Below are 27,784 nucleotides of genomic sequence, written 5' to 3' on the forward strand. Positions count from 1 at the left end.
ACATACTCTCTAGGAGTTCATAGCTCAAAGTTATATAAAAACCTCAGTTGAAAAACTCAACTGACGGGGCTGGGGTTGTGGTTCAGTGGTAGAGCGCTTGCCTAGCATGTATGAGGCACTGGGTTTGATTCTCAGCACCACATAAAAATAAATAAAATAAAGGTCCATTGACAATAAAAAAATGTATAAAAAAATTAAGCCCCAACTGACTCAGAAGGAAGAAAAAGGCACTTTTGCTGACTGGCTCTAATTTACCTTATTAGGACTCTTCTTCCTTTCTCTTCTCTCCTCTCCAGCTCCCCACACATGACCGTCGCGATGTCCTAATGCTTTTCTTTTTTCCATGGAGCCTAGTTGGAACTTTGGCAATCATACGCACATTTAGCCATGATTCCTGATATGTAATGTTCAGTTTTGTTTAGAAGAATCTGTTTTATGTATTCCATAAGTATAGCTTTCTTAAGAAGTCACATTTGGCCCAAAAGTCTTTGTGAAGTATCTGCAGCATCCCCTGCACAGCTGAAAGCTATGATACAGCAACTTTCTGATGCCTTAGACAGCATGTGAAATGTTCTCTCTGTACTGCTTGTTCCTATGATGGGGTTTTTCATCAAAGTTGTGCAACCCTCAGAGAAAGCTTGTCCTTTGGATGGGGAGATAATGAAGGCTGACTCAGCCATGAGAACTTATGTGGGCGGCTCTATGGTGGTCAGTGGTGTTCAGGTATATCAAGGTCAGGTTTTTCAAGTTATTTTGACCATACAGATGAAAAGCCATTGTAGGTTTCAGCAAATGAGAGAAAGTAGGAGAGACAGGGGAAGGGTGTGGAGCGAGAGACTACTATTTATCGAATGCCCTTTAATTTTAGGCATCAGATTAAGCACTTTATGCAAGTTGTCTTTTGCATTTTCTTAGTACTCTAGAACAGGTATCATTATCCAAATTTCACATCTGGGAAAACTGCACCAGGGTCATCTAGTTTAATATCATTGGATAGAGTCCTGCTTCTTTCATTTTGGCACATTGCCTGCAAGGGAGGACAGTATCCAGCATTAAAGATCCAATTTCAGTTTTACTCCATCAGGTAGGTATTTTAATGTTGTGCGTGCCTCTTCTTCTTTGCTGATAATCCTGTTCTCTACCTTCTTATTACACCTTGGGGGACATGTTGCTATTTGTTTAGTTGTCCTCTAGCAAAGGAGGTAAGCATTTATGAATACTTTTGTCTACTTGGGAATAGAATTATAGAATTATAAACCTGGCAGGCATTCAGATCCTGAGGACTAGGCTTCATCCACAGAAGTCAGCTAAGTAATTGGCAGCAGGAACAGCATCTCCAAATGACATCATCTGTTCCTTCTACAATGCTCTATTTTGCTGTAAAGAAGGCCGCATATGATGACAGTGTTTCTAGAGGGTAGTGTATTGGGAAATGGTCCTTTATGCATAGACCTTTCTGAAAGCTAGGATCTTTTCTACGTAAGCATTTTTTTTTTTTTAAAAAGCACTACAGGCAAATAGAGGACAAATGGTACCCACTCCCTAGGCTTGATATGGTTTGAGAGCAGCTCTGAAGAAGAGAGGGAGTTGGGATTTGCTGTAGGATTGGCCATACTGTGGGGGCCACCCTTGGCTCACTACTGAGTGCATTCTTCAGATTCAGTAAGGCTGAACTCAGGGTGGTGGTGTCTCTTGAAGAGATGGAATAAAATCAGTCCTCATTTGATGGAAGACAGAAATAAATTGTGTTGTGACTCAATAAGGACAGAAGAATAAAATTGACATTATTATTGCTGTGGGTAAATACGTGACTGCATGATCAATGTAATTCTGCAACCACTACACTCAGAAAAATGAGAATTATATCCCATCTGATTCAAATGTATGATATGTCAAGATCATTGTACTGTCATGTGTAACTAAGTAAAACAAATTAAAAAATAATAATATACATGCTATGATACAAAGTTCTGGCTGCAGAGAAAGTTACAGATCTTCCTGTCCCTTTATTCAACACCTGCTACCTACATGACATAAACCATTCCCTAACCCCATTTTCAGAACAATTTCTGTGGGTCTTCTTGCACCAACTAATTCTATCAGTAAGAGAATATATACTATATCATGATGTTGCCGTGTGTGTGTGTGTATAATATATACATGTATTATATACCATATATACACACATATATATATACACACACACATATATATATATATTAAAAAGCAAACATTAGAACAGAGTTTCAGAGATAAATGCAAGAAGAGAAATATTCCATGATGTGCTTTATAGTCCCAGGGGAAAACAGGGCAGTTGCTTTAGTTAGAGGAATGTTTTTTCCATTTTTTTTTTGGGCAGGTCATTATTTTTGATTAAATACTAGATTTATAAATCCTGGAACAAGTTTAATGACTTTGTAAGTTTTAGCAGATGTAAGAGCCATTTGATCACAATTATTACTTTTTAAAAAAAGGCTTACATCTGTTCTACACATAGGTTACCCCCTGTGATTTTGAGTCAACCTCTCAACCCAGAGGAGCAGAACATCCTTTAGTATATGCTAATGGTTCTCTGTGAATGTGGGGTAAACAGTGTGAGTGTACTGCATTATATATTGGTCACATGGTAATACCTACGGTTTCTATCCTGCTCCACAAGATTCAGTGCCAGCTTAATAATGCTTGTACTATATATGTGGATATATACTTATTTTAAAAAAATACACACTAAAGTTACATCTTTCTCATAAGTTTTGCTTAATTGGAATACTTTTTTGCACACAGATAGCCACAATAGACTAGTTTTGATACTGAGTAGAAAAAGGAATGAGGAATTAGATGGGAAGAAATGGTTTTTTTGTAAGTTGGTAGGTAGATGAAAGGGAAAAGACTGTGGGTAGAAGAGTAATTGAATGACCAATGAAGTGGCCACAGGATTAGTTTGGTAAAGGACTGCCAGAATCCAGTTAGATGGACTGAACTTTATTAGTGCTATATTTCTTCCTAATAATGTATTTGTCATCTTTTCTGCTAAATTTCATCCAGAAAATACAAATTCCTACTTCAGAATCCCCAGCCTAGAAACTGATATCAAATTTTCCAACAACCATTTGGTCCTTCTTAGCTGTGACCCCTGTTGAGCTTGTTTTCATTTCTGCCCTTCTCTCTAAAGGTTTTTCTAGAGGTAGGCAGAAGGTCTTCCTTTCTCAAGATTTTTGTCTTACTTGCTCCAGAAACTTGCTCCCATTATACTCAGACTCACAGAATGGGAATTTAGATATCAAGCAAAGCCATATATGAATTAGTCAGCAAACATTTACTGAGTGCCTTCTGTGATCCTTCTCTGAAGAGATAAGTAGAGATAGTTAGAACAATTGAACCATTGTGTTATCTCTAAAGAGTGATCTGGCCTGAACCTTTCCTAGAAATTGAATATTAGAATCTGGACTCACCATCATCTGGACAAGATGTAGGAAGTCAATAAGGAGATCTACTCTTTTTGTTTTTACTAATAGTTACAGTGAGCTAATTAACAAACAAAATGTGATCTAATAACATTGATTCTAATACCTAATCACTGCCTTCTCAATTTCTCTTTAGAATATAATTAACATTAAATAATACTAGCAACATTCCAGTGTAAGCCTAGTGGAAGTATTTGGAATGTGCTCAATGAGAAGTGGGGGTCATAGCCTGACTTTGGGGGGCATTTTGAGGAAAGAGGAAGCCCATGGTTGAGGTGGATGAAATGAAAGACTGAATTTCATCCCTCAGTGAGGTGGTTCTTTTCCCAAGTCCAGCTGTACCTACACGAGCCAAACTTTTCAACACCAACATCACCAATTTAAGGGCCATTTGAAGTGGTTTTCTGGGATCTAATTATGTTTTTCGTGGCCTATGGATTTACAATTTGCTCCTGCCAGTCTTTCTGTCCTCTTTGAAATCCTTTCCTTCCTTTTTCTACCTTGCTCTGGCATTACTGGATGTCATTTTACCTTGGAACCAGCCCTGCACATTCTAGCTTAGGGCATGTGCACTTGATCTTCCCTTTCCCTAAAATAATCCTCTCCCAAGTTTTCTTTTGGCTTTACTATCTCATTATCATGACTTTCCCTCCAATCATCTTAGCTAAGGTCTTGCTTCTTGCCAGGCATTGTTGAACATGCCTGTTATCCCAGTTTCTCAGGAGGCTGAGGCAGGAGGATTGCAAGTTCAAGGCCAGCCTGGTTAACTTAGCAAGGCCCTAAGCAACTTAGTGAGACCCTATCTCAAAAAAAAAAAAAAAAAAAAAAAAAAGAACCGTGGATATAGCTTAGTGGTAAAGCTTCCTTTGGTTCAATCACTAATACCAATAATAAATAAATAAATAGTCTTTCTCCTCCATTCTACCCCCTATTACAGACACTTTGGCACTTTACCTTTGATTTTCAATTATTAATATTTGAAGTAACACCTTTTTATTTTTGTGATGTCTGTCTCCCTCAACTAGAAATACCTCCTGAAGACTGTGCCATTCACAACTGTATCCCCTGCCTTTGGGACAGGATTAGATGACTCTAGTCTCCTGTTAATGTTACCTGGATTGATCTCAGTGGTGTACCATAAGGACTTCATTGGTATACTATAGTGGAATATTATTAATTAACAGATGATCTTCAACTTAATCATTTTCATGTTTTATACCCTTTATATTTTATAATGTCAGAGGTCTAGAATCCCGATTCTTAGCAGCTGATCTCCTTTGGCTCTATATTTTTCTCTTTGTGGTACAGGGGTTGAATCCAGGGGTGCTCCATCGATGATCTATATCCCCAGCCTTTTTATTTGTTTATTTTGAGACAGGGTCTTACTAAGTTACTGAGGTTGGCCTTGAACTTGTGATTCTATTATCTTAAGCCTCCTGAGTAGCTGGTATTGCAGTTGTGTGCCAACATTCCTGACTCTCCTTTTCTCTTTCTATGAAGTTGTAAGATGGCCACATTATATTTAGAGATCTATCAGTCAAAAATGTGCTGAGATGTGTATGAGGCAACCTAAGACTATTCTTAGACTGGAGGAGGGTAAAGGTGCAGTTCTATCAGATGCTAAACATTTTATCCTTCTGCCTCTCCACAGTCTAACAAGTCTCTGACCATTTCTCATTTAGTTCTCATTGTTTCTGTTCAATTTTTCTTTATCACTTTGGAATTTAGAAAATAGGAAAGACAAAGAAAGGAGGGGGGAATAGACAAAGGGATATTAGAGCAGTACCCAAGACACTTTATCACCACTTGGAAGTGGGGCGTGCTAGCAAGGAAGCTGAGTGCAGTTTTAGGAAATCCCAGTACTGGGGAAAAATGTATAGTTGGCAACTCTTCTCCTAAAGTCTGCCTTTCTGGGAAGTCTTCCTGATTAAGCTTTCCATTCTCAGGTTGCTAAGGATCTTCTCAATCCCCCATGCTCTGGTTAGTGCGTCATCTACCCTAAACACCCTTACTTTAGTTACAGTTTCCTTTTGTAGCATCTTTCAGATCAGAGACCCTCTTAGGTCAAATGGTATAGTCCTGAGGGAGTCCTAAGGGTTTATACTCCTAGGGGAGGCCCTTAGAAGACATTCCACTTGCTGAATGTTTGTGGAGCACTGACAATGTGTAAGACCCTGTGCTAGGGATTCTGAGAGTCCGTCCTAGGACCTTGAGGAGCTTGTAGATGAATAGTGAGGAGATAAGACACCTGCTAGACTTTAATGCAAGGCAGAAAATAAGTGTATAAGAAAAGTGCTAACCAAGGGATCTGAGTATTTAGAGAAAGGAGACAGCACATCTGATCAGGGAAATCAGAAATAATACTAAGAAGGAAGGTGCATTTGCAATGAATCTTGGATGAGAGAACCAACTCAGTGCCCAGAAAGCATTGGCACATTTGTAGAATAACAATTTGGTTCAGGTAGAGAAGAACTGTATGAGAAGGTAGTACATGGAGGATTTGCCTTTTATGTCTCTTGAGCTGATCTCTTGGAGGTCTTCTTTTTTCACATTGAATGTATAACTTGTCCTAACAGAAGAAAATACTAGAAAGGAGGCTGAGGATTCATCATGAAGAATCGTGAATTCAAAAAGATGAGCTGTGATCAGAGATGTGACCAGGAGGATTAGTTTGTAAGGTTAAATTAGTATGAGAGGCAGGAAGGAGGCCCCCTGCTTTGTTAACTTCTATGGAACATGGAACAAGGAATTGGTGAGGAAAGAGTTCTTGAAAATGGTTTGATGGAAAAGGAAGGAAAAGTGGAAATTTGGGAGAAGTACTGCATTAGGAAGTTTTCCTTTTAAGATCAGGGAGGGGAGGGGGGATAGGAAGGGGATAGGAAAAGCAGCAGAATACAACAGACACTAGTATGGCAGTATATATAAACGTGGATGTATAACCAGTGTGATCCTGCAATCTGTACACATGGTAAAAATAAGAATTCATACCCCACTTGAATCAAGTGTATGAAATATGATATGTCAAGATCATTGTAATGTTTTGAGCAACCAAAAAAAAAAAAAGATCGTCAGAAACCTGTGGAAGGGATGGATAGAAAGGAGAGGCTGAGGATAGCTGAGGCACAGGGACTCCAGAGGGGTGGGCAGCAATGGGATTGAGAGCCTGACAAAGACAAGAGCCAGACTGAGATGGAGAAAGTTCACATGAGAGGCCTTGGTCTTCTGGGTAAAATATAAAGCAAAGTCACCTGATCAGACAGAGGGAATATGGATAAGGTTTCAGATTTGTAGAAATCAGGTAGAAATAAGGGGAAGACCAAGACTCTGTGTTTTGGGGGTGGGAGAAGCTCTGTAGCTAGTGATTCTGAGCTCCAGGTTTGGCAGGAAGGCTGATGAAGCCAGTAGGAGAATCAAAACAAAAAACAGGCTTATTGAAGGAATGAGGGAGTAGGGAGGAACTAGAGTGGAATGTTATGGATCACTTATTTTCTCATGTTCCTCACTCTTTGTACAATATTTAATATTTCTCTTTAAACCCAGCATCATGCTCCTTATGATTTATAACTAGTCTTTTACTACTATTTTAAATTGTGTATTCTATAATTCAAGAAAAAAAATGCTAGCCTATCCTAGAATGTATTGGCTGATGTATTTCGATATTACATTAAGCATTTACATGCATTATCTTATTTACTACTTATGACAAGCTTATGAGTCTAAATAGTAAGCTTTTAGTATTTCTTCTAAAAGATGAATCACAGAGAGATTAGATAACTAGTTCAAGGTGACATGGCTAGCAAATAATGAAATGGAGTCTTGGATCCAGGCAGGCTCTTTTGAGCCTTAATTGTGCTCTTAAACACTTTTCTAAACTGCCTCCCTGCCAAGACTTGCCAGAATCATCATAAGCAAATTGTATTGCATTTTTAAAAGTTAGATTATCATTGTAATAATAATAACTTAAATCATATAGGCCTTTACAATTTGCAAGTCATATTCATGTGTCTTTTTTTACAGGGGTGGGGGAGTTCTAAGCATATACTCTACCACTGAGTTATATTATCAACCCCTAATGCACATTATTTCTTTTATCTTCCTAACATCCCTGTAAGGTTTGCAGCCACATGCAGGACAGAAGAAGACACCTTCATCTCTGAGATTGCTATATCTGTAGTCCTGGAAGTCTTTGAAATTTTTTTTTTTTTTAATCAAAAACTGATTTTTTCTGTGATCCTTTTGCTCTTAACTATGCTAGGCTCCTTTTACTAAAGGAGCTAATTCCACAGACCTTCTGCTTCTTTCCAGGTCACAGAACTCTGTATGTGGGGGTTCGGATGCCACTGGGCCGGCAGAGCCATCGGCACCACCGCACCCATGGCCAGAAGCACCGAAGACGAGGGCGGGGCAAAGGAGCCAGCCAGGGGGAGGAGGGCCTGGAAGCTCTAGCCCATGGTAACAACTTGGGGAGGGAGGGTGGGTATCCAGAAGGCTTGATGAGGCGAGGAGCATGTGAGGGACAGAAGTAGATGCACTTGATTCTCTAGACCTTTGGAACGGTTTTCAGAGCTTGCTTCCAAGTGGAAATCCTCTAAGAACCAAAAGTATCTTCATGAAAACTCAACAGTTTAGCAACTCCTCCCTAGTTTATACAATAACAGGTAAAATCCTTTGCTAGAGAGTTAACCATTCATTTTGATCAAATTTGTCATACTTTAGGGTTTTTATGGGATTTCTGTAAGTGGCCTTAGTTCATAAATTTTCCCTCTCATGAAACTACTTCCAGAGAATAGCTTTTTCTCTGAAAATAAAGGAAAATTTCTGATCTGTACTAGGGATCCTTTTCTATACATTCCTGACGTTGTTAGATAAGGCAGAATGCTATTTTTGTTCTAGTTTTGAGGCTAGATGCAGACCTTTCTCTGTGATTGATTTCATAGACACACCATCTCAGCGTGTTCAATTCATTCTTGGCACTGAGGAAGATGAGGAGCATGTACCTCATGAGCTATTCACAGAGCTGGATGAGATCTGTATGAAAGAGGGAGAAGATGCAGAGTGGAAGGAGACAGCCAGGTAAAGTCCTAAAATAACCTGGATCAAGAACTGCTTGGGCAGGCAAATGAGAGTCCTGCTTGTCTTTTCTTTTTGGGAGAAGTGATAACTGACAATGAGGACTGATGTTCCAGAGTTTTCTATGAGGAATCTTAGTATTGGTCATTTTATGATGTCTCTGGTCATACCTGTTGCTTAGTGAACTTGAACATGGGATTGGTGACATACATATGTAACTTTCAGGGATTCCTCCATTTGTTTGATGGTCAGAGTAAGTTCATGGGCTCTCTTGATACTACAGGCCTTGTTTAGAAGATGCTGAACAGGGCCACCTTGGTTGTGACCTGGCTGAGCAGACAGCAAGCATAGGTTCAGACTTTTTCTGTGGGTAAACCATAGGGTCATTTGGGTTTTAATTCATTGACAGTCCCAGAATTTTTGAGACTTTAATTTCCTCTGGGACAATTTAATCTTACAGAGACCATTGAAATTATAACTAGCTCAATACTATATTTCCTGGAGTTGCTGTAGAGTGGTTCTGTTTGTCTGAGACTCAAGTCCCAGAAGAGTCCTCAGATTAACCAGGGTCATGTCTAGGCTCCTCTAGTAACTGGCCAGTGATCTTGACAGATGATACAAAGCCAACATGCCTGAACTTTGGGAGGCAAGGTGGGTAACTAGCAAAATGTAGCATCAGCTCTCATTGAAATAGCTGTTCCTGGATACCTGCTGTATCATGGACATTTTCTATGGATAGAGAGTGTTAAACAGGACAGTCAACCTGATATCAGGTGAAAAGGCAATTATTCTCCTGCCATTCTGTCTTTGTAGACTCCTAAAGGTCACATAGAACATAGAACTACTAAAGATCATACAGAACACTGATTAAAAAAAGAAAAATATTGATTTATTAATATGATTTGGCAGTTTTGTCCAAGAGATATAAACTAGATCTTTTTTTAATTGTTCAGGTAATGCATGCTTATTATAGAAAGAAAATAAAGATAAGCAAAAAGAAGAAAATGAAAATTATCTATAATCCCACTACCTTAGGAATAACAAAGAATATATTTGGTATCTTATACATGTATATAATTGTATTTTAAATTTTTTCTTTAAATAAAAACAAAATTAAACTATGGTCAATATTGCACTGTTACATTGACAGTGAAAAAAAATTGCTTTTTTCATCGAACAATGTATCCTAAACATATAGATCAGATTTTACAATGTTCAATATGACTATTCAGATGTTTTTCTCTCTTGAAAATTCTTCACTTTCTGTCTTTGGCATCTAGTTATTTGTAATGCTTTTAGGTGGCTGAAGTTTGAAGAAGATGTTGAGGATGGGGGAGAGCGCTGGAGCAAGCCTTATGTGGCAACCCTCTCATTGCACAGTCTCTTTGAGCTAAGGAGCTGCCTCATCAATGGAACTGTCCTTTTGGATATGCGTGCAAATAGCATAGAAGAAATTTCAGGTAAGGTTAGTGAAAAAGGAATGCTTGTGTATGCTTTAGAGGGAAGAATAGTGGTGGTGTGTCCTTAGGCAAGTCATAGCCTTCTTGACCTCCATGTACTCAGCAGGGGGAAGGGTTAGCTACTCTATTTCCCAGGCTTTTATGGGATTCAGATGACACAGCACTTAGTCTTACATTTGCTGGTTCATTTGACAAACATTTATTTTGTATATATTATACACTTCATAATGTGTGAGGCTAGGGTTATACAGGAAAGATTGTTTCTACCTTCAGGGAGCGCATCTTTTAGTCAGGTAGTGGCTATGGAATCAGCAATTAAAGTAAGTGCATCAACGAAGACATGCCTAAGAATAATTAGGTCAGTAGTAAATTGCCCCTGAGTTAAATGCTTAGTACCCTCCTCCAAAAGAATAATTAGAGAAAGAGGCAATGGGAGTTGTGCAGAGAAGAGGGAGTTAAAGAGAATCAAAGGTTTTAAAATATGGCATCTAGAAAAGATATGTAGGAAATCAAGCCATAGTATTCTCACATTTTCAGTAAGATGTGAAGGGGAGATCCATGTCTTATGGAGTTTTCCTGGTGTGATTGGATGTTAATTTACTATGTTTTGGTATCACAGTTGGAGAAACACCTAGGTATTCTCACCTATGGGGACTTTCCCCTCAAATGGGCTTTGTTTAGCAAGACAAGTTAAATAAAGATGTTTTCATGCCTTTCTCCATTTCAAGAATCTAAGTAATTCTGCTTCTCTGCGGTCACATGGGACCCAAGTGAAGGGTCAGCTGTGATGGAATCCTGTGTCTCTCTCCTTTCAAAGGAGTGCCCCAGAAGTACCAATGATTGTGAAAAATGGAACTCTTGTGTTAACCACTGTGTTCACGTCTACATTTTGTTCACTTTTGGTTAATGCCTGAAATACAATGATGGTCCCTTAAAAGGTTGCGTTTATCTTAGGTAGAAGAATCCCTGGGAATTATTGAAGTTATAACTCCATGTAAACAATGGGGATATATTGGAAATATTTTTGGCAGGGTAATGACCTATCAAGTTTTGCATATTAAAGAGATAATGCAATCTATGCTAAGCCTCAGGCTAGCATCATTCTGAATGGAGAAAAATTGAAGGCATTCCCTCTAAAATCTGGAACAAGACAGGGATGCCCTCTCTCACCACTTCTGTTCAACATAGTTCTCGAAACACTGGCCAGAGCGATTAGACAGACGAAAGAAATTAAAGGCATAAAAATAGGAAAAGAAGAACTTAAATTATCACTATTTGCAGATGACATGATTATATACCTAGCAGACCCAAAGGGTCTACAAAGAAACTATTAGAGCTAATAAATGAATTCAGCAAAGTGTCAGGATATAAAATCAACACACATAAATCAAAGGCATTCCTGTATATCAGCGACAAATCCTCTGAAATGGAAATGAGGACAACCACTCCATTCACAATATCCTCAAAAAAAATAAAATACTTGGGAATCAACCTAACAAAAGAGGTGAAAGACTTATACAATGAAAACTACAGAACCCTAAAGAGAGAAATAGAAGAAGATCTTAGAAGATGGAAAAATATACCCTGTTCATGGATAGGCAGAACTAACATCATCAAAATGGAGATATTACCAAAAGTTCTCTATAGGTTTAATGCAATGCCAATCAAAATCCCAACGGCATTTCTTGTAGAAATAGATAAAGCAATCATGAAATTCATATGGAAAAATAAAAGACCCAGAATAGCAAAAACAATGCTAAGGAGGAAGTGTGAATCAGGCGGTATAGCGATACCAGACTTCAAACTATACTACAGAGCAATAGTAACAAAAACAGCATGGTACTGGTACCAAAACAGGCGGGTAGACCAATGGTACAGAATAGAGGACACAGAAACCAATCCACAAAACTACAACTATCTTATATTTGATAAAGGGGCTAAAAGCATGCAATGGAGGAAGGATAGCATCTTCAACAAATGGTGCTGGGAAAACTGGAAATCCATANGTACATACAAGAGGAAGTGAGGGGAAAGGGAAAAATGATACAAGGGGGAGAAATGAAATGGACAGTAGATGGGGTAGAGAGAGAAGAGGGGAGGGGAGGGGGGATAGTAGAGGATAGGAAAGGCAGCAGAATACAACAGACCTAGTATGGCAACATGTAAATCAATGGATGTGTAACTGATATGATTCTGCAATCTGTATACGGGGTAAAAATGGGAGTTCATAACCCACTTGAATCAAAGTGTGAAATATGATATATCAAGAACTATGTAATGTTTTGAACAACCAACAATAAAAAATTTAAAAAAAAGAGATAATGATGATGGCAATATGAAAGGTGAATTGAAGGGAGAAATGCATTAGACTATTATAGTAGTTCAGGTGAGGCTACTACACTATGAGAAATGGTAGTAGGGGAGGAAAAGGAGTGAGACAATTTCTAGTGAAGCTGGGCATGTAGAACTGATGAAACCCATTTGACAGATTAGTTGAGTTCTGAAAGAAAGAGAGTTAAGGATTCTGACTTAGGTGGTTGGGTGACTAGAAAAGAAGCAGGTCTATTGGAAAAGAGAGTGGGTTTGATTTTGTACATATTGATTTCCAGAGGTGTGTGGAACATCTAGATGGAAATGTCTAGTGGGTAATTGGAACTTCAATGTCATGCTTAGGCGAGAGATCTGAACTAGCATATAGTTTTAGGAGTGATAAGTTCATAGGCAGCTGGTGCTTAAAGTCTTAGAGGTGGTTGAGATTATTAAAGGAAAGGAAGATCAGAAACTGGGAACCTTCAATGGGTAGCATAGTGGGCTTGTGGATATTAGAAGAAAAAAGTTTAGCCAAGGAGTCAGAGAAGGAGTGCTCAGAGAAGTGGGAGAAGAATCAGATACTGGCCATAAAATTTGTATTAGTTTCCTAGGATGGCTGTAACAATTTCCACACAAACTTGGTAGATTAAAACAATAGACTTTATTCTTTCACAGTTCTGAATGCCAGAAGCCCAAAAATCAAGATATAGGAAAGGCCATACTCTCTCTGAAGGCTTTTGCAGGGAAATCTCACCTTGAGATCCTTAACTTCATTATATCTGAAAAGACCCTTTTAAAAAATCAAGTAACACTCATAGGTTTGAGTGGGGCAGTTGGGACAGAAATCTTTTGAGGGGCTACCATTCAACCCATAACAAAAACTAAGAGAGGGGAGAGTTTTATATATCCATGTCAAATGCTTTAGAGAGGTCACCCCACCTGATGGCCTCAGTTTGAGTGTTCTTATGAATGCCTACTTTCTAGACCTGATACTGGACCAGCAAGAACTGTTCAGTGACCTAAACGATAGCATGAGGGTTAAAGTGAGGGAAGCCCTTCTCAAAAAGCATCATCATCAGAATGAAAAGAAGAGAAACAACCTTATTCCTATTGTTCGCTCTTTTGCTGAAGTTGGCAAGAAGCAGTCTGATCCACATTCAATGGATAAAAATGGTAAGGTTATTTTGAATGGTTGTTGTTTCTTTTATTAATAAGTGATGGGGAACTCGTTGGAGATGCTGAGTTACTGTACTTGTCAGTATGTTTCCATGCTCACTTAGACACTGTACTTCGGTGACTGGTGAGGTGAGTAGCTGGGACTGGTACTTGTCTCTCTTGCAGCACTTGGTATGCTTGCTTTTGATAGATCTTAGTGGACTCAGGATAAAGGACTTATACCCCAGTGTGGTCTCATAACTGATGTAGCTTTGGGGCCATATAAATATTGGGAGTAATTTGGGGTCAGAGAAGGTAAACTGGAGCCTTTTAGGAGTAAACAAATATCTTAGACTGGGGAGGCAAAATATGATAGTGTAGACCCTTGAGTCAGACTTCTAGGCTTGTGTTTCTGGCTTTATCACTTGCAAAGCATATGACCTACTAAACTTTTTTCTTTCTCTCTGGTAAAATAAAGATAATAATAGGACCTACTCTTTCAGTATATTGTGAGATTTCAATGAGTTAATCTCTATAGAGCCTTTAGCCAGGTACATGGTGGGTTGTAACCACTCATTGAATTTCGGTTGCTGTTTGCCTCATCTATGTTCATTTCTTGGTCTCCTCATTTATTGAATTGCAATGTGCAGAGATATGCCTGGGAATCTGTGTTTTTGAAAAGTTCTTCAAAGGAGTCTCTCCTATATACTTCTGATTAGGAATTACTGCTTTAACAGAGAAAGAAAAGAGAGTCACTAATATGTTTAGAAAGGTACAAAAGTAATAAGACTTCTGTTTCCCTTACCACTAACTAGTAGGTAAGGAGATAGGTATGAGTGGATCCCGGCTTCATGGTCACCTTAACTTTTCTCCATGTAGACTTTGCAGGAGAAGTCCTAACCAACTGGTGATGGATAGGGTGTGTCAGACAAGGAAAAGGGCAGGCACTTAGAGGATTCTATTTGATTTTCTCCAAATAGGTCAAACTTTATCTCCTCAGTCTGTTCCAGCTACAAATCTTGAAGTGAAAAATGGAGTGAATTGTGAACATAGTCCTGTAGATTTAAGCAAGGTAAGCAGAGACATGGGAAGTTGATTTCAAAGCTTAAGGTTATCTCTAGTGGAACCATAGGTCCAACTGCTGGAATCTGGGCAAGCTTTGCTATTTTAATACCCTTTTTGCAAGACCAGTTTCTTCTGTGGAAAAGGAGGCCCATCTGCTCAGGTCTTCTCCCCACTACCTGACCCCCAGGTGGGATTGACTTGTCAGTTTGTTCCTCCAGGTTCAAAATGCTGAAAATTGTGACCAGCTACTGAGAGTCCTCCCCAACCCAGACCTCTTGATTTTTTTCACGTATTTTTTGGTAGCCAGTCTCCTGCAGCTCCTTCTTATATCCAAGAGTTTTGCCAAAACAGTACTTTTGCTACCTCATGGTAGAAACACGTCTTGCAGGCTGTGACTGTGTAATCTGAGGCCTGCAGCAATAGCAGCACCTCACTGCAGTTTCTGGTCTAAACCTTGATCTCCCTGCTTCTAACCTCTCCTTGCTCTGGTCTACCCCTGGCACTATTTTTCTAAAACAAAATAGTGTCATATCACTTTCTCTGCTCGAAGATTCCTGCTTTATTTAGAAAACCTGAAACCTCTGACAATGGATTCAAGTATTTAAAAAGTGAAATTATGTGACCCAGAGTTTCAGAGTCTGGGGAAGCATGGTAGAGTAGAATTCAAACCAGAATACCTGTATTTATGTTTGTTTGTTTGTTTGTTTTGAAGTGCCAAGAATTGAACCCGGAGCATTATACATGCTAGGCATGTGCTCTACCACTTAGCCACACCCCACCCCCAGCCTTCAGAATACCTAAATTTAAATTTGATTCTTTATTTTACAGCCCTTGGCAAGTTAACTTTAGCTCTCTGGATCTCAGTTGCTTTATTTTTTAAATAGTAATATTATTATGGCCTGTCTTATCTATCCATACAGAGTTTTTGTAATGATCAAATAAGACTATGAGAAAATACTTGTTAACCATAAAATCACAATGTGAATTTCAGGTATGAGGAGAGTGGTTTATATTTAAGATGATGGCTCCCAAATTGTCAGAAGGCTCTTTTGCACTTTCAGGTGGACCTTCATTTTATGAAAAAAATTCCCAGTGGGGCAGAGGCCTCAAATGTCCTGGTTGGAGAGGTGGATACTTTGGACCGGCCCATCGTTGCCTTTGTGAGGCTGTCTCCAGCTGTTCTTCTCTCAGGCCTGACAGAAGTGCCAATCCCAACAAGGTAAAGGCAAAGATAAAACTTTCTATCTGGAGTATAAATCTATGTGAACACTGGTAGAAGATAGCTAATACCAAAAGTTAGAACTGATTAATTTAGGAATGGTGTTAAAAAATTTGGCAGCAAGCTCAGAAAACTGGGGTATATTTGATTAACTGCTATGCAAAGAAATTCTGATTTTTAAGGCTATGATTACATGGTACCTACAGCCTTGAAAATGGAAAATGGAGGAGCAATCAGAGGGCATAGCAAAGGCCAGTCACTTGTTATAATAGGAAGCCTAAATCTTACTCTCTCAGTTCTACAGAGCCATATTCAAGGGAGATTCTTTAAGCAAGGGTATTGGTGTCACTTTCCACAATTCTGGAAGGGTTTATGTGCTTTGCATATATGCCTGCATTTGTTCAAAAGGCTATTCATGTGCTCTGAAGGTGGTGATGCCATTGATCCAGAGCCCCACAAATTATAGATAGTATTCAGATGTCCAGAACAGAGGTTAAACTTCTTTATAAGGCTTGATCATTTCAGCTTCCTTATCCCTTTCCTTTTTCTGCATTTTCTTATTAGAACAATGAATAGGAGTCAGATAACCTTGAATTTGTACAACAATGCCATGTTTTGAAAAGATGTCCTTCCTACACCTAGGAATTGTGTCTATGAAAACCCTAAGAAATATAGCCACAGTATTGAATGATGTCATACAAATAGCTTTCAGTGTCCATAGTGGGGCTATTAGGTTAAGGCACCTCGAAATGATCCATCTCTGTTTCTCTGTCTCTCTGTCTCTCTCTCTGAAGGTACAATGATGATTTTTTTTTTTTGATAGGAGAGAGAAATGTTTTACTGTCTAGAGAGGAATAAGATGCTGCTTCTACAGAGTTACTTATGTAATTTCTTCTTCTGTGTGTTTTGCCAGATTTTTGTTTATCTTATTGGGCCCAGTAGGAAAAGGTCAGCAGTACCATGAAATTGGCAGATCCATGGCCACCATCATGACAGATGAGGTATGTGCCATTTCTGCTTTTCACTCATTCATCTCATAAATATTTATTGTTTATTCTGTGCCAAATACTGTGCTAGTGATTGGAGATAAAATAATTACAATTGCATTGTCTGGTGGGAATCAGTTCAGGGCATTTTTCTGAGAGCCTCTTGTAGGAATACCAAGCCCTCTGGGAGATTTAAAATTTTTTTTTTAATTTGTTCTATTTGATTATACATGACAGTAGAATGCATTTTGACACATTGCACACAAATGAACACAACTTCTCATTCCTCTGGCTGTACATGGTACAGAGTCACTCCAGTAGTGTAATCATACATGTATATAGGATAATAATGTCTGTCTCATTCTATCAACCTTTCCATCTCCAGTGCCCTACCCCTCTCCTCACTCCCCTCTGCATAATCCAAAGTTCCTTCATTCTCCCCACACCACTTGATCATGGGTCAGCATCCACTTATCAGAGTGGCCTCTTTTTTGGGGAGGGGGATTGGCTTATTTCACTTAGCATGATATTCTCTAGTTCCATCCATTTACCTACAAATGCCATTCTTCTTTAAGGCTGAGTAATATTCCATTGTGTATATGTACCATATTTTTCTTATCCATTCATCTGTTGAAGGGCATGTAGGTTGGTTCCATAGTTTAGCTATTGTGAATTGAGCTGCTATAAACATTGATGTGGCTGTGTCATTGTAGTATGCTGATTTTAGGTCCTTTGGGTATAAACTGAGGAGTGGGATAACTGTGTCAAATGGTGATTCTAAGTTTTTTGAGGAATCTCCATACTGCTTTCCATAGTGGTTGCACCAAATTGCAGCAATGTATGAGTGTACCTGTTTTCCCACATACTCACCAACACTTATTATTGCTTGTATTCTTCATAATTGCAATTCGGACTAAACTGAAATGAAATCTTAGAGTAGTTTTGATTTTAATTTCTAGAGATGATGAACATTTTTTCATATATTTGTTGATTGATTGTATTTCTTCTTCTGTGAAATGTTTGCTCAGTTCCTTAGCCCATTTATTGATTGGGTTGTTTGTTTTTTTAGTGTTCAGTTTTTTGAGTTCTTTTTTTAAAAATATGTTGAGGGCTGAAATCAAGTCAAGATGGCGCCTGGCACTTTGCCAGGAGGAGTGGTCTGTGAAGCAATGCCAGCAAGCCATTAAGATGATGAGGATTCCTTATTGGTTGACTGCTGTATCTTGTTTATGTTAATTGAGTTAAGCTGTGTGTAATTAGTTAAGTATATATACCTCTGCTGTCCAGCAGAGAAGCGGCTCCTGCTATCTCGGGTGCCCGCTACTTTGAGTTCTCGCTCAGTTCCTGCTGAGTTCACTCACAGTAAAGTAGTTCCTGATTCAACCTTCAAGTTGCTTGTCACCTCTCGGTTATTTAACCCAGCCGGACTAGGGCAAAAATACTCTTATTTATTTATTTATTTTTATGTGGTGCTGAGGATTGAACCCAGTGTCTCACACATGTGAGGCAAGCACGTTGCCACTGAGCCACAATCCCAGCCCACTGAGTTCTTTATATATCCTGGAGATTAGTATTCTGAGGTGCATATGGTAAAGATTTTCTCCCATTCTATAGGCTCTCTCTTCACATTATTGATTGTTTCCTTTGCTGAGAAGAAGCTTTTTAGTTTGATTCCCATTTACTGATTCTAATTTTACTTCTTGCACTTTAGGAGTCTTATTAAGGAATTTAGGTCCTAAGCCGACATGATGAAGATTTGGGCCTACTTTTTCTTCTGTTAGCCACAGAGTCTCTGTTCTAGTGCCTAAATCTTTGATCCACTTTGAATTGATTTTTGTGCAGGGTGAGAGATAGAGGTTTAATTTCATTTTGCTATAGATGGATTTTCACTTTTCCCAGCACCATTTGTTGAATAGCCTATCTTTTCTCCAATGTATGTTTTTGGCACCTTTGTCTAGTATGAGGTAACTATATTTATGTGGGTTTGTCTCTGTATCTTCTGTTTTGTATCATCGGTCTACATGTCTATTTCGGTGCCAATATCATGCCATTTTTATTATTATTACTCTGTAGTATAGTTTGAGGTCTGGTGTTGTGATGCCTCTGGCTTCACTATTCTTGCTAAGGATTGCTTTGGCTATTCTGGGTCTCTTATTTTTCCAGACTAATTTTCTAGTTCTATGAAGAATGTCATTGGATTTTTTAAAATATATTTTTTATTTGTAGATGGTCACAATATCTTTATTTTATTTATTTATTTTTATGTGGTGCTGAGGGTCGAACCTAGTGCCTTTACCACTGAGCCACAATCCCAGCCCCATGTCATTGGGATTTTAATGGGAAGTGTATTATATCTGCATAACGCTTTTGGCAATATGCTTTTGACAATATTAATTCTACATATCCAAAAGCATGGGAGATCTTTCTATTGTCTAAGGTCTCTTCAATTTCTTTCTTTAGTGTTCTGTAGTTTTTTCATTGTTGAGGTCTCTCACTTTTTTTGTTGCATTGGTTCCCAAGTGTTTTTTTTTGTTTGTTTGTTTATTTGTTTATTTTTTGTTTTTTAACTATAGTGAATGGGTAGTTTTTCTAATTTCTCTTGTAGTGGATTCATCACTTATATATAGAAATGCGTTTGATTTATGGGTATTGATTTTATATCCTGCTACTTTGCTGAATTCATTTAGTTAAAGCTAATTTATTTATTTATTTAATTCTAGAAGTTTCTGGTGAAATTTTTTTATCTTCTAAATTTAGAATCATGTTGTCAGCAAATAGTGATAGTTTGAGTTCATCTTTTCCTATTTGTATCTGGGGATTTTTCTTCCTATGTTATCTCTCCCTTTTTGGTTAATTAAGGATGAGGAGAAATCCTTTTCTGGGAAAATTATTATTTCCAAGTAATATATGGAGAGAAATACACTTAAAGCTGACTTAATTTCCTAGAGAATATGGTTAATTAAATATATCTAAGCTATTTGCGTAAAATCTTCACTCCCACATAAATGAGACCAGTTTGTATAAGGTCAGGTGTACGATCTTAGCCAGTGTCATGTGAATGTTCTTGTTTGGCATTGTATGATCCACAGTGCCAAACCCTGGAGAGGACCATGTTGCACATATGAACTGCAAAGCTGAGCTTTCAAGCATATGTTGTAGTAGGCAAAGGGAGGTATGGGCTATTTTTTCAGCTCTCTTTGGGAGGCTTATTTCAACTTCCTTAGTAATTCCATCCAGTTTTTCTAAACATTATAATCAAAAAAATTTCCATACATCATTTTTCCCCATCCTTTGAGAATATAATAGCTTTGTATATCTTTAGAGTCATATCTATTTCTTCTTATACTAGCAGATATTTATTAATTCTTTTTGACCCAACTCATCTCTAAAGGTTCATTTTTTAAATATTTTATCTTTGCACTTGTCTAAGTGCTAAATTTTCTTCTTCTCAGGTCCCTATGACAGAGATAAATATCAATAATTTGAGTAGAGTAACTTTCAACTTTCATAAGAGTTTTTCCTTTTTTGTAGATTTTTCATGATGTGGCATATAAGGCAAAAGAGCGAGATGATCTCCTAGCAGGGATTGATGAGTTCCTAGACCAGGTGACGGTGCTTCCTCCAGGGGAATGGGACCCCTCCATTAGAATTGAACCACCTAAAAATGTCCCTTCACAGGTAATGTATGCACATTAGCCAGTGGTGGCTAGTGTCACTGAGTGCCCACCATGAATAAAGCAAAGGCCATGTGGACATATACTAAATAAATTGAGATGTGGTTCTATTTTGGGGCTCCTAGAATGTCAGAATAATAATAAAAAATTAATATTCCGTAATATTGATTGTTTTAGATGCGATGAGATAGCAGGGTTACATGGGAATGAAGTCTTTAAAATTTTTTATTTGTTCTTTTTAGTTATACGTGACAGTGGAATGTAATTTGACATGTTATATGTACATGGAGTATAACTTCCATTCTTGTGGTTGTACATAATGTAAGAGTTACACTGGTTATGTGTTCATATATAAACATAGGGAAGCTATGTACTACACATTCTACTGTCTTTCCTATTCCCAACTCTTTCCCTTCCCTTTATTCCCCTTTTTCTAATCCAGAGTACTTCTATGCTTCCCTTCCCCCCTCCCCTTATTGTTTGTTAGCATCTGTATATTACAGACAACATTCAGCCTTTGGTTTTTTGGGATTGGCATAGTTCACTTAGCATGATAGTCTTCAGTTTCATCCAATTACCAGCAAATACCATAATTTCATTCTTCTTTATGGCTGAATAATATTCCATTGTGTATATATACCACATTTTCTATTTTTATTCATCTATTGAAGGCACCTAGGTTGGTTCCATAGCTTAGCTATTGTAAATCAAGCTGCTATAAATTGATGTGGCTGCATCACTCTAGTATGTTGATTTTAAGTCCTTTGGGTATATACCAAGGAGTGGGATAACTGGGTCAAATGATGGCTCTATACCCAGTTTTCTGAGGAATCTCCATACAGCTTTCCAGAGTGGTTACACCAATTTTCAGTCTGGGCATGAATTTTCAGCCAAATTTTGAAGGCATTGATGTAGAATGGCAGAGAGGAGAAGGGAGAACATTTCTTGACAGTATATTATGTTTAAAGTTATCAAGTGAAAAAAAGACAACAAGCTGTATGGAGAGAACAAATAGGATTTCTTTACCTTTCTGACATATTAAGAGTGGGAAGAAAACTTCTGCTATGTACTAGGTACTAGGGCAGATGCTTCATACATGTGAATTCAACTTTCCCAGCAATATTTCCTCCAAAAGGTATTGTTATCTTTAGTTTACACATGAGAAATAAAATGATCTTAGGGCAAGGTTTTATGGTAAAATAAGATTATACAGAAGCAGATCTGAAACTGAAACTCTGATGCCAAAGCCTCCATTTTTTGTTTCTGGGCAAGATACAGTTAGGAGTCAGGTTCTATTGCAGAGGAAAAGAAATTTTATTTTTATATATATATATACATATATATATACATATATATATATATATATGTGTGTGTGTGTGTGTGTGTGTGTGTGTGTGTGTGTGTATAAATTCACACACACTTTTTTCTTCCCCAGGAAAGTCAGTAAATTGCATCAACTCAGTAAATGCATTTGAAAACTACAAACATTTGAGCATTTGGGTTGCTTTTGGGTTATCCCATCACCACACCCCACTGTTAGCAGGAACTACAGATAAATACTGATTTTACTAACTTTACGGTCTTCTGTTAAAAGGAGAAAAGGAAAATGCCTGGTGTTCCAAATGGAAATGTTTGCCACATAGAACCAGAACCACACGGGGGTCATAGTGGACCAGAACTGCAGCGTACTGGGCGGTAAGTTCTGGGTTATTTCACAGCTGATGCTGCTTACTGTGCAGAAGTTGTGTGAAGGAAAGAAGCATCCTTTTTTGTTTTTAATCTTCTTCTCTGTAGTGGGACTTTATTGTCTGGAAATAACTTTTCAGATGGAATTACCAAGTATAGGTATTATAAATATATCAAATGTATTCATTCATTCAAGTTTCTGAAACCACCTATCATGTTCTGTCTCGTGTCCAATCCTTTCCACACATTGTTCCCTCTGATTTGAACACTCTCCACCTTCCTCATCTCCTGGCTAACTCAGCTCAACTCAGGTGTCCCTTCCTTTGGAAAGCTTTCTTGTGTTCTCCATAGTCAAAGGTAGGTTTTCCTGGGGTGTAATGCCTCAGCATTAAGTTAGAGGGAAAAGGTACTATCTTAGGTTTGTATGTCTCAGAATAGGCAATCTAATCTTCTAGGCCAATATTTTTAAGAACAGATGTCCAAGGAAAAGGGCTTTTATGGTAGGTGAGAGCAACAATCTCCAGATTAGGAGGTTTTATTTCCCAGCCAGGAAGGTGGTAAAAGAGGGGATGATATTTGGCATTGGTGTGACATCCAGTGGTGTTCTCAGATTAGAGAATGTTACGACTCTGACTCTGGCTCTGTATTTTTGTGCTGAGAAGAATGTACTGGATGGAGATTCACATATCATAAAAAAAAGCTTTTATGGCTTCTATTTCTTTTTTTTTTTAATCCTTTTTTTCCTATCTTGCTTGAGATTGCTTTCCTTTCGTCTTTTATCCTTAGTATTCTACCCAGTGGAAAGTCAGATTTTTGTTTGTTTTGTTTTGAAATTATGGACAGTGATTTACTTTTTCACTCATGAAATTTCAGGGAGAAACTAGGAGAAACAAGAGAATGGCACTTATCTAATAGTATCCTGATAAAGTAATATGTTCTAGTTGAAGGAGTGCATTCAAGAAGATAGCTATGCTCTGAGAGGGAGCCTTGGCACAAAGGAGGAGCCTTTGAAAGGAAAGAGTCACTGAGAAGAGGTCTGAATGGCAGGGAGGCCTGATCCTGAGAGGCAATAAGGGAATGACTGTCCTTAGAATTGGCTCCAGGATTGGGACTGTCTTAGAAGAAATGGGGTTTGTAGTTGTTGTTGTTTGTTTAAGGAAAGGGTCTTGAGTATGGATTTGATAATTTCAGAATTATGACTTTTTTTAATAATAAAAAGGGTGTCCACACCCTAGGACTTAAAGTTAGAAAATAATGGAATCAAGAGCAACAGGTTTTCCTCAAACAGGTATCTGTACAGAGGTATGATTTCAGAAAAAAAAAAAGATTTCAGTTTTCTTTCCCTGCCAAAGAAAATAAATAATAATAATAAAATAATAAACAAGATAGCCATGTTTATAATTAATTCTACATGAGGATTTGGGAAACCATTTGATTGCATCTCAACCATTTTGAGATCTCAGAAAAGGTACCTAATGTATCCACAGAAAATTTCATATCAATAGGTCTATCACATGCTTAATCAAAAGCCCCAAGTATTTTTTACGTATGTATGTATGTATTTTGGTGCCAGGGATCGAACCCGGGGGCACTTAACCACTGAGCTACATCCCCAGCCTTTTTTATTTGTTTAAATATATTTTTTTTAGTTGTAGTTGGACACAATACCTTTATTATTTATTTTTTTATGTGGTGCTGAAGATCGAACCCAGTGCCCTGCATGTGCTAGGCGAGCACTCTACTGCTGAGACACAACCCCAGTGCCCCCATTTTATTTTTTATTTAGAGACAGGGTCTTGCTAAGTTGCTTAGGTCCTAACTAAGTTGTGGAAGCTGGCTTTGAACTTGTGATCTTCCTGCCCCAAGTACTTTAACATATAAATTCAGATAGAGTTTGATAATGTCACATCAGGAAATTCTGAAATTAACAAAGCTAAAAACTGGGCTCAGAGCTTAGTTTTGCTTTAGACCTCTTCCTTTAGACCTTTCCTTCTGAGCACTTAAGTAAAGGGCCTCAGACCCATGACTTTCTTCTTAGACCAGGTGACTTACTGCCTGTATTGGTATCAGAGATCCCAGTTTCAGTCCATCTCTGGCCCCTTCTCCGTTTCAAGTTATGTGGGAAAGAAATGTGAGACATTTGCTGTAGATGGACATCCAGACATTTCTGGACCTTCCCGGACTGCACAATCTGAAAACACATTAGTAGCCAGGCACAGTTGTACATGCTTTTAATTCCATTAGCTCAGGAGGCTGAGGCAGGAGGATCTTAACTTCAAAGCCAGCCTCAACAACTTAGTGATGCCCTAAACAATTTAGTGAGACCCTGTATCTAAATTAAAAAATTAAAAGGGCTGGAGATGTGGCTCAGTGATAGTGGTTAAGAACCCCTGGATTCAATCTCTAGTACCAAAATAATAATAATAATAATACATTGTTAAATAAAGATTTAAAAAACTCATTAACTTGGGTTTTTCAGTTATACCACTCCTTAGTTTTTATCCTATTGAATTAAAGTCAGCATACTATAGCAATACATATATACCCATGTTTATAGCAGCATAGTTCACAATAGCCAAATTATGGAACTAGCCTAGATGTTGGTCAATGGATGATGGATAAATAAACTATGGTATATATACACAATGAAGTTTTATTTAGTCACATAGAAGAATTAAATTATGTCATTTTCAGGAAAATGGAAGGAACTTGAGAGCTTTATGTTAAGTGAAATATGCCAAACTCAGAAAGTTAAAGATCATAAGTTATTTTTTTATCATATGTGGAAGTTAGAGAGAAAAGGGACAAAAAAACGGTAGGGGGAATCTCATGAAAATAGAAGGGAGATCAGTAGAATAGAGGGAGGAGAAGAGAGAAATGGGAAGGTACTGGGAAATGAAATGGGCCAAATTATACTATTATATTTCATGCATGTATGCATATGTAACAATGAATCCCAATTTTATGTATAATTATAATGCACCAATAAAACATGTGGTAAACACATTATCTTGGGTTTTATAATTCTTCAAACCATTAGTTAAGTTTCTTTGTAAGCAAAGCCTGCTTTGTGCATATCATGTTATACAACGTTGAGGCAAAACTTGAAGACATAAGGGACGTTATTCTTGTTGGACTAAGAGGTATTTGAAAACGGAGTAGAGTAGACTCTAAGAAGCTGGGAAAGGAGTCAGAGTTGAAAATAGTACTGTGATTTCTGTTTTATCTGACCCTCCAAGCCAGGGCTATGACAGTGTTTTGAACCTCCCTGATGTCATCACAGACAGGGACACCATATGTTGCAAGAAAGTATGTCTAGAGTCTTCCTTGTCCAGAAGATCCACAGCAAGAAAGATACTCTGGAAAGGGGTTTTCCAGGGTAGATTTATATCCTTTATCGGAGGTGCCAGTTTGGGGGAAGGGTTAATGTAAAAAAAAGAATCAGGAGCTGCTATCTCGATGATACCCCCACACTTCAAACAGGTTTCTTCCAAAGCACACCAGACAAATGGATGACTGGCCTGTCCCTAAAGCCCTCCAGGAAAGGGCTCCCTAAGTCAGTGCTCCAGATCCTAGTGACCCTCTACACGGGTAAGTTCTTTCTTACGTCAAGCTTAAATTCATATTCCTCTGTGCCTCCTGCCCCCCAAAACTTGAACATCAAGAACAGTGTTGAAAGGGAAAGGAAGTCTCAAATATGAAAAGAAGCATTGAGGCCTAAGTTAATATCTGTGGTAGATGTGAAATTATCATCTGGTTTTATGCATGAATGAGGTATTAACAGTATTCAGAAATTATTTTATTAAATGTTATACCATCAGTACGAGCCTCAAATCTCCCTCTTCTGTTTAATCATTGCTAGACAAACAGATTTCTTCCCTTTTTGTGGCTTTTCATAAGCACATGTCACATCAATCTTTTGTCTGTTGCTCACAGACTCTCCTCTCCAAAGATGCCTCCTGTGTCCAGGGATAGGCTAATCATGGCAGTGTTTCTGGTGGCCTCAGTGGGAGGTCAGAAGGAAGTTCTTTTTCGAAGATAATGCCCTTCAGAGGAAGGTTGCTTGTGATGAGGAGGTGACAGTCACTGGATGCTATGGTAGCTAAGTACCCAGAAACACTTGAATCTTATCCCCAGACTAATCACTGCTGCCTGTGAGATCCTTGAAGGGTTATTTATCCAGAGAAGAGAGCAAGACAAAGCAACAATCAAAATTTGAGGCTGAAGGCTCCCGATCTATGTTGAACCCTCTAGATACTTCTTTACCTGAGCTAGGTTTGCCAGACAGTCTAAAATTAAAGGCAGGTCATAAGACTGGCTTTGCCTCTCTTCTCTAAGCCTACACTCAGATGTCATGTTACTACTATAGATGGAGCAAAGGTGAATCCCAACTACACCCACCCAGAGAAATAGAGCAAGTGGGCATTATAGAACAGTGTCTGCCCTGTGAACACCTGCATACCCATTGTGCAGCTAGATAAGAAAGAGTGAGTGGAGAAAGAACTGGCTGGGCTTTCTCCCCTGGCATGTGGGTCCTAGACCTCACCATACTTTTCCAGGCTCCTAGAAGAGAGAAGGGAAGAAAGAGCTGGCAAGCCTCCTTTCGTGAGAGAGTGACTTTTTTTTTAATAGTTATAGATGGACAGCATGCCTTTATTTGTTTATTTTTTTATGCGGTGCTGAGGATCGAACCCAGTGACTCACACATGCTTAGGCAAGCGCTCTGCCACTGAGCTACAGACCCGGCCCAACTTTTTTGTTTTTTATTTAGTTTTAGCTCTTTATTACGGAAAATTTCAAATGTAAAAAAAGGAAGAGAAGCAACTGTTATCAACATTTTTCCAATCTTGTTTTATCTATTTCTTCCCACTTATTTTTCTGCTTTCTAGGTTATTTTAAACCAAATCACAAAATATATTTTTTCCTATAAATACCTCAGTATGTATCATGTTTGATAAGGACATTTTAAAAAATAATTATGCCATTATCAAATGTAACAAATCTAATAATAATTCTTTAAATCATCTAATACTTAAGTGCACTTTAAATTTTTTGTGATTGTCACCATCATCTTTTTAGGGTTCATTTGTTTGATGTAGGATCCAGTCCATTTTGCATTTGGTTACTATGTTCTCATCCTACAATAGTCCCTCTTCCTTTCCTTTTTCTCTATGCTGTTGATTTGTAGAAGAAACCAAGTGATGTGTCCTGTGAGATACAGTGTGGCTCTTTTTGTTACTCACTAGGCAGTTTCCCCCCTGGTACAGTGACTCCATTCTTAGAAAAAAATGACTGAGTCTGGGAGCAAGATCTCCTCCTTGGCTCTCCAAGGTCTTGCTCCTCATCTGTCTCATCCATGGGAAGTGGAGAGGACTCTGAAGTCCTGCCACTGAGTCCTATTGATTCTACTTCCTGATTAAACCTTAAATCCATCCACTTTTCTCCTCATCCCAATTTACACTGCCTTCATCACACTGCCACAAGAGTGTTGGTCAATGGATGATGGATAAATAAACTATGGGATATATACATAATGAAGTTTTATTTAGTCACAAAGAAGAATTATGTCATTTGCAGAAAAATGGAAGGAATTTGAGAGCTTTATGCTTGTTGGATTATAAAGCTCCACTGTGTTTACAGTCCTTGAGTAGCTTGACTTAAAACTGTCATAAGGCCTTTCGTGACTCAGCTTCTT

At 38.2% G+C, this 27,784-nt stretch overlaps 1 protein-coding gene across 2 annotated transcripts in view; it reads left to right on the forward strand.

Annotated features, from left to right (window-relative positions):
• Positions 1-27,784, forward strand: part of Slc4a8 (solute carrier family 4 member 8) — an 83,519-nt gene that overhangs the window by 14,787 nt on the left and 40,948 nt on the right. For both annotated transcript variants that reach the window (XM_015493594.2, XM_048802750.1), the window contains exons 3-11: positions 7,770-7,916; positions 8,402-8,537; positions 9,834-9,994; positions 13,289-13,477; positions 14,440-14,531; positions 15,586-15,743; positions 16,657-16,744; positions 20,261-20,407; positions 21,998-22,098. In XM_015493594.2, the coding sequence (XP_015349080.2) occupies positions 7,770-7,916; positions 8,402-8,537; positions 9,834-9,994; positions 13,289-13,477; positions 14,440-14,531; positions 15,586-15,743; positions 16,657-16,744; positions 20,261-20,407; positions 21,998-22,098 (1,219 nt within the window). The remainder of the gene's footprint in view (positions 1-7,769; positions 7,917-8,401; positions 8,538-9,833; positions 9,995-13,288; positions 13,478-14,439; positions 14,532-15,585; positions 15,744-16,656; positions 16,745-20,260; positions 20,408-21,997; positions 22,099-27,784) is intronic.

Source organism: Marmota marmota, unplaced genomic scaffold (genome assembly GCF_001458135.2).
Source record: "Marmota marmota marmota unplaced genomic scaffold, marMar, whole genome shotgun sequence".
Taxonomy (NCBI): domain Eukaryota; kingdom Metazoa; phylum Chordata; class Mammalia; order Rodentia; family Sciuridae; genus Marmota; species Marmota marmota.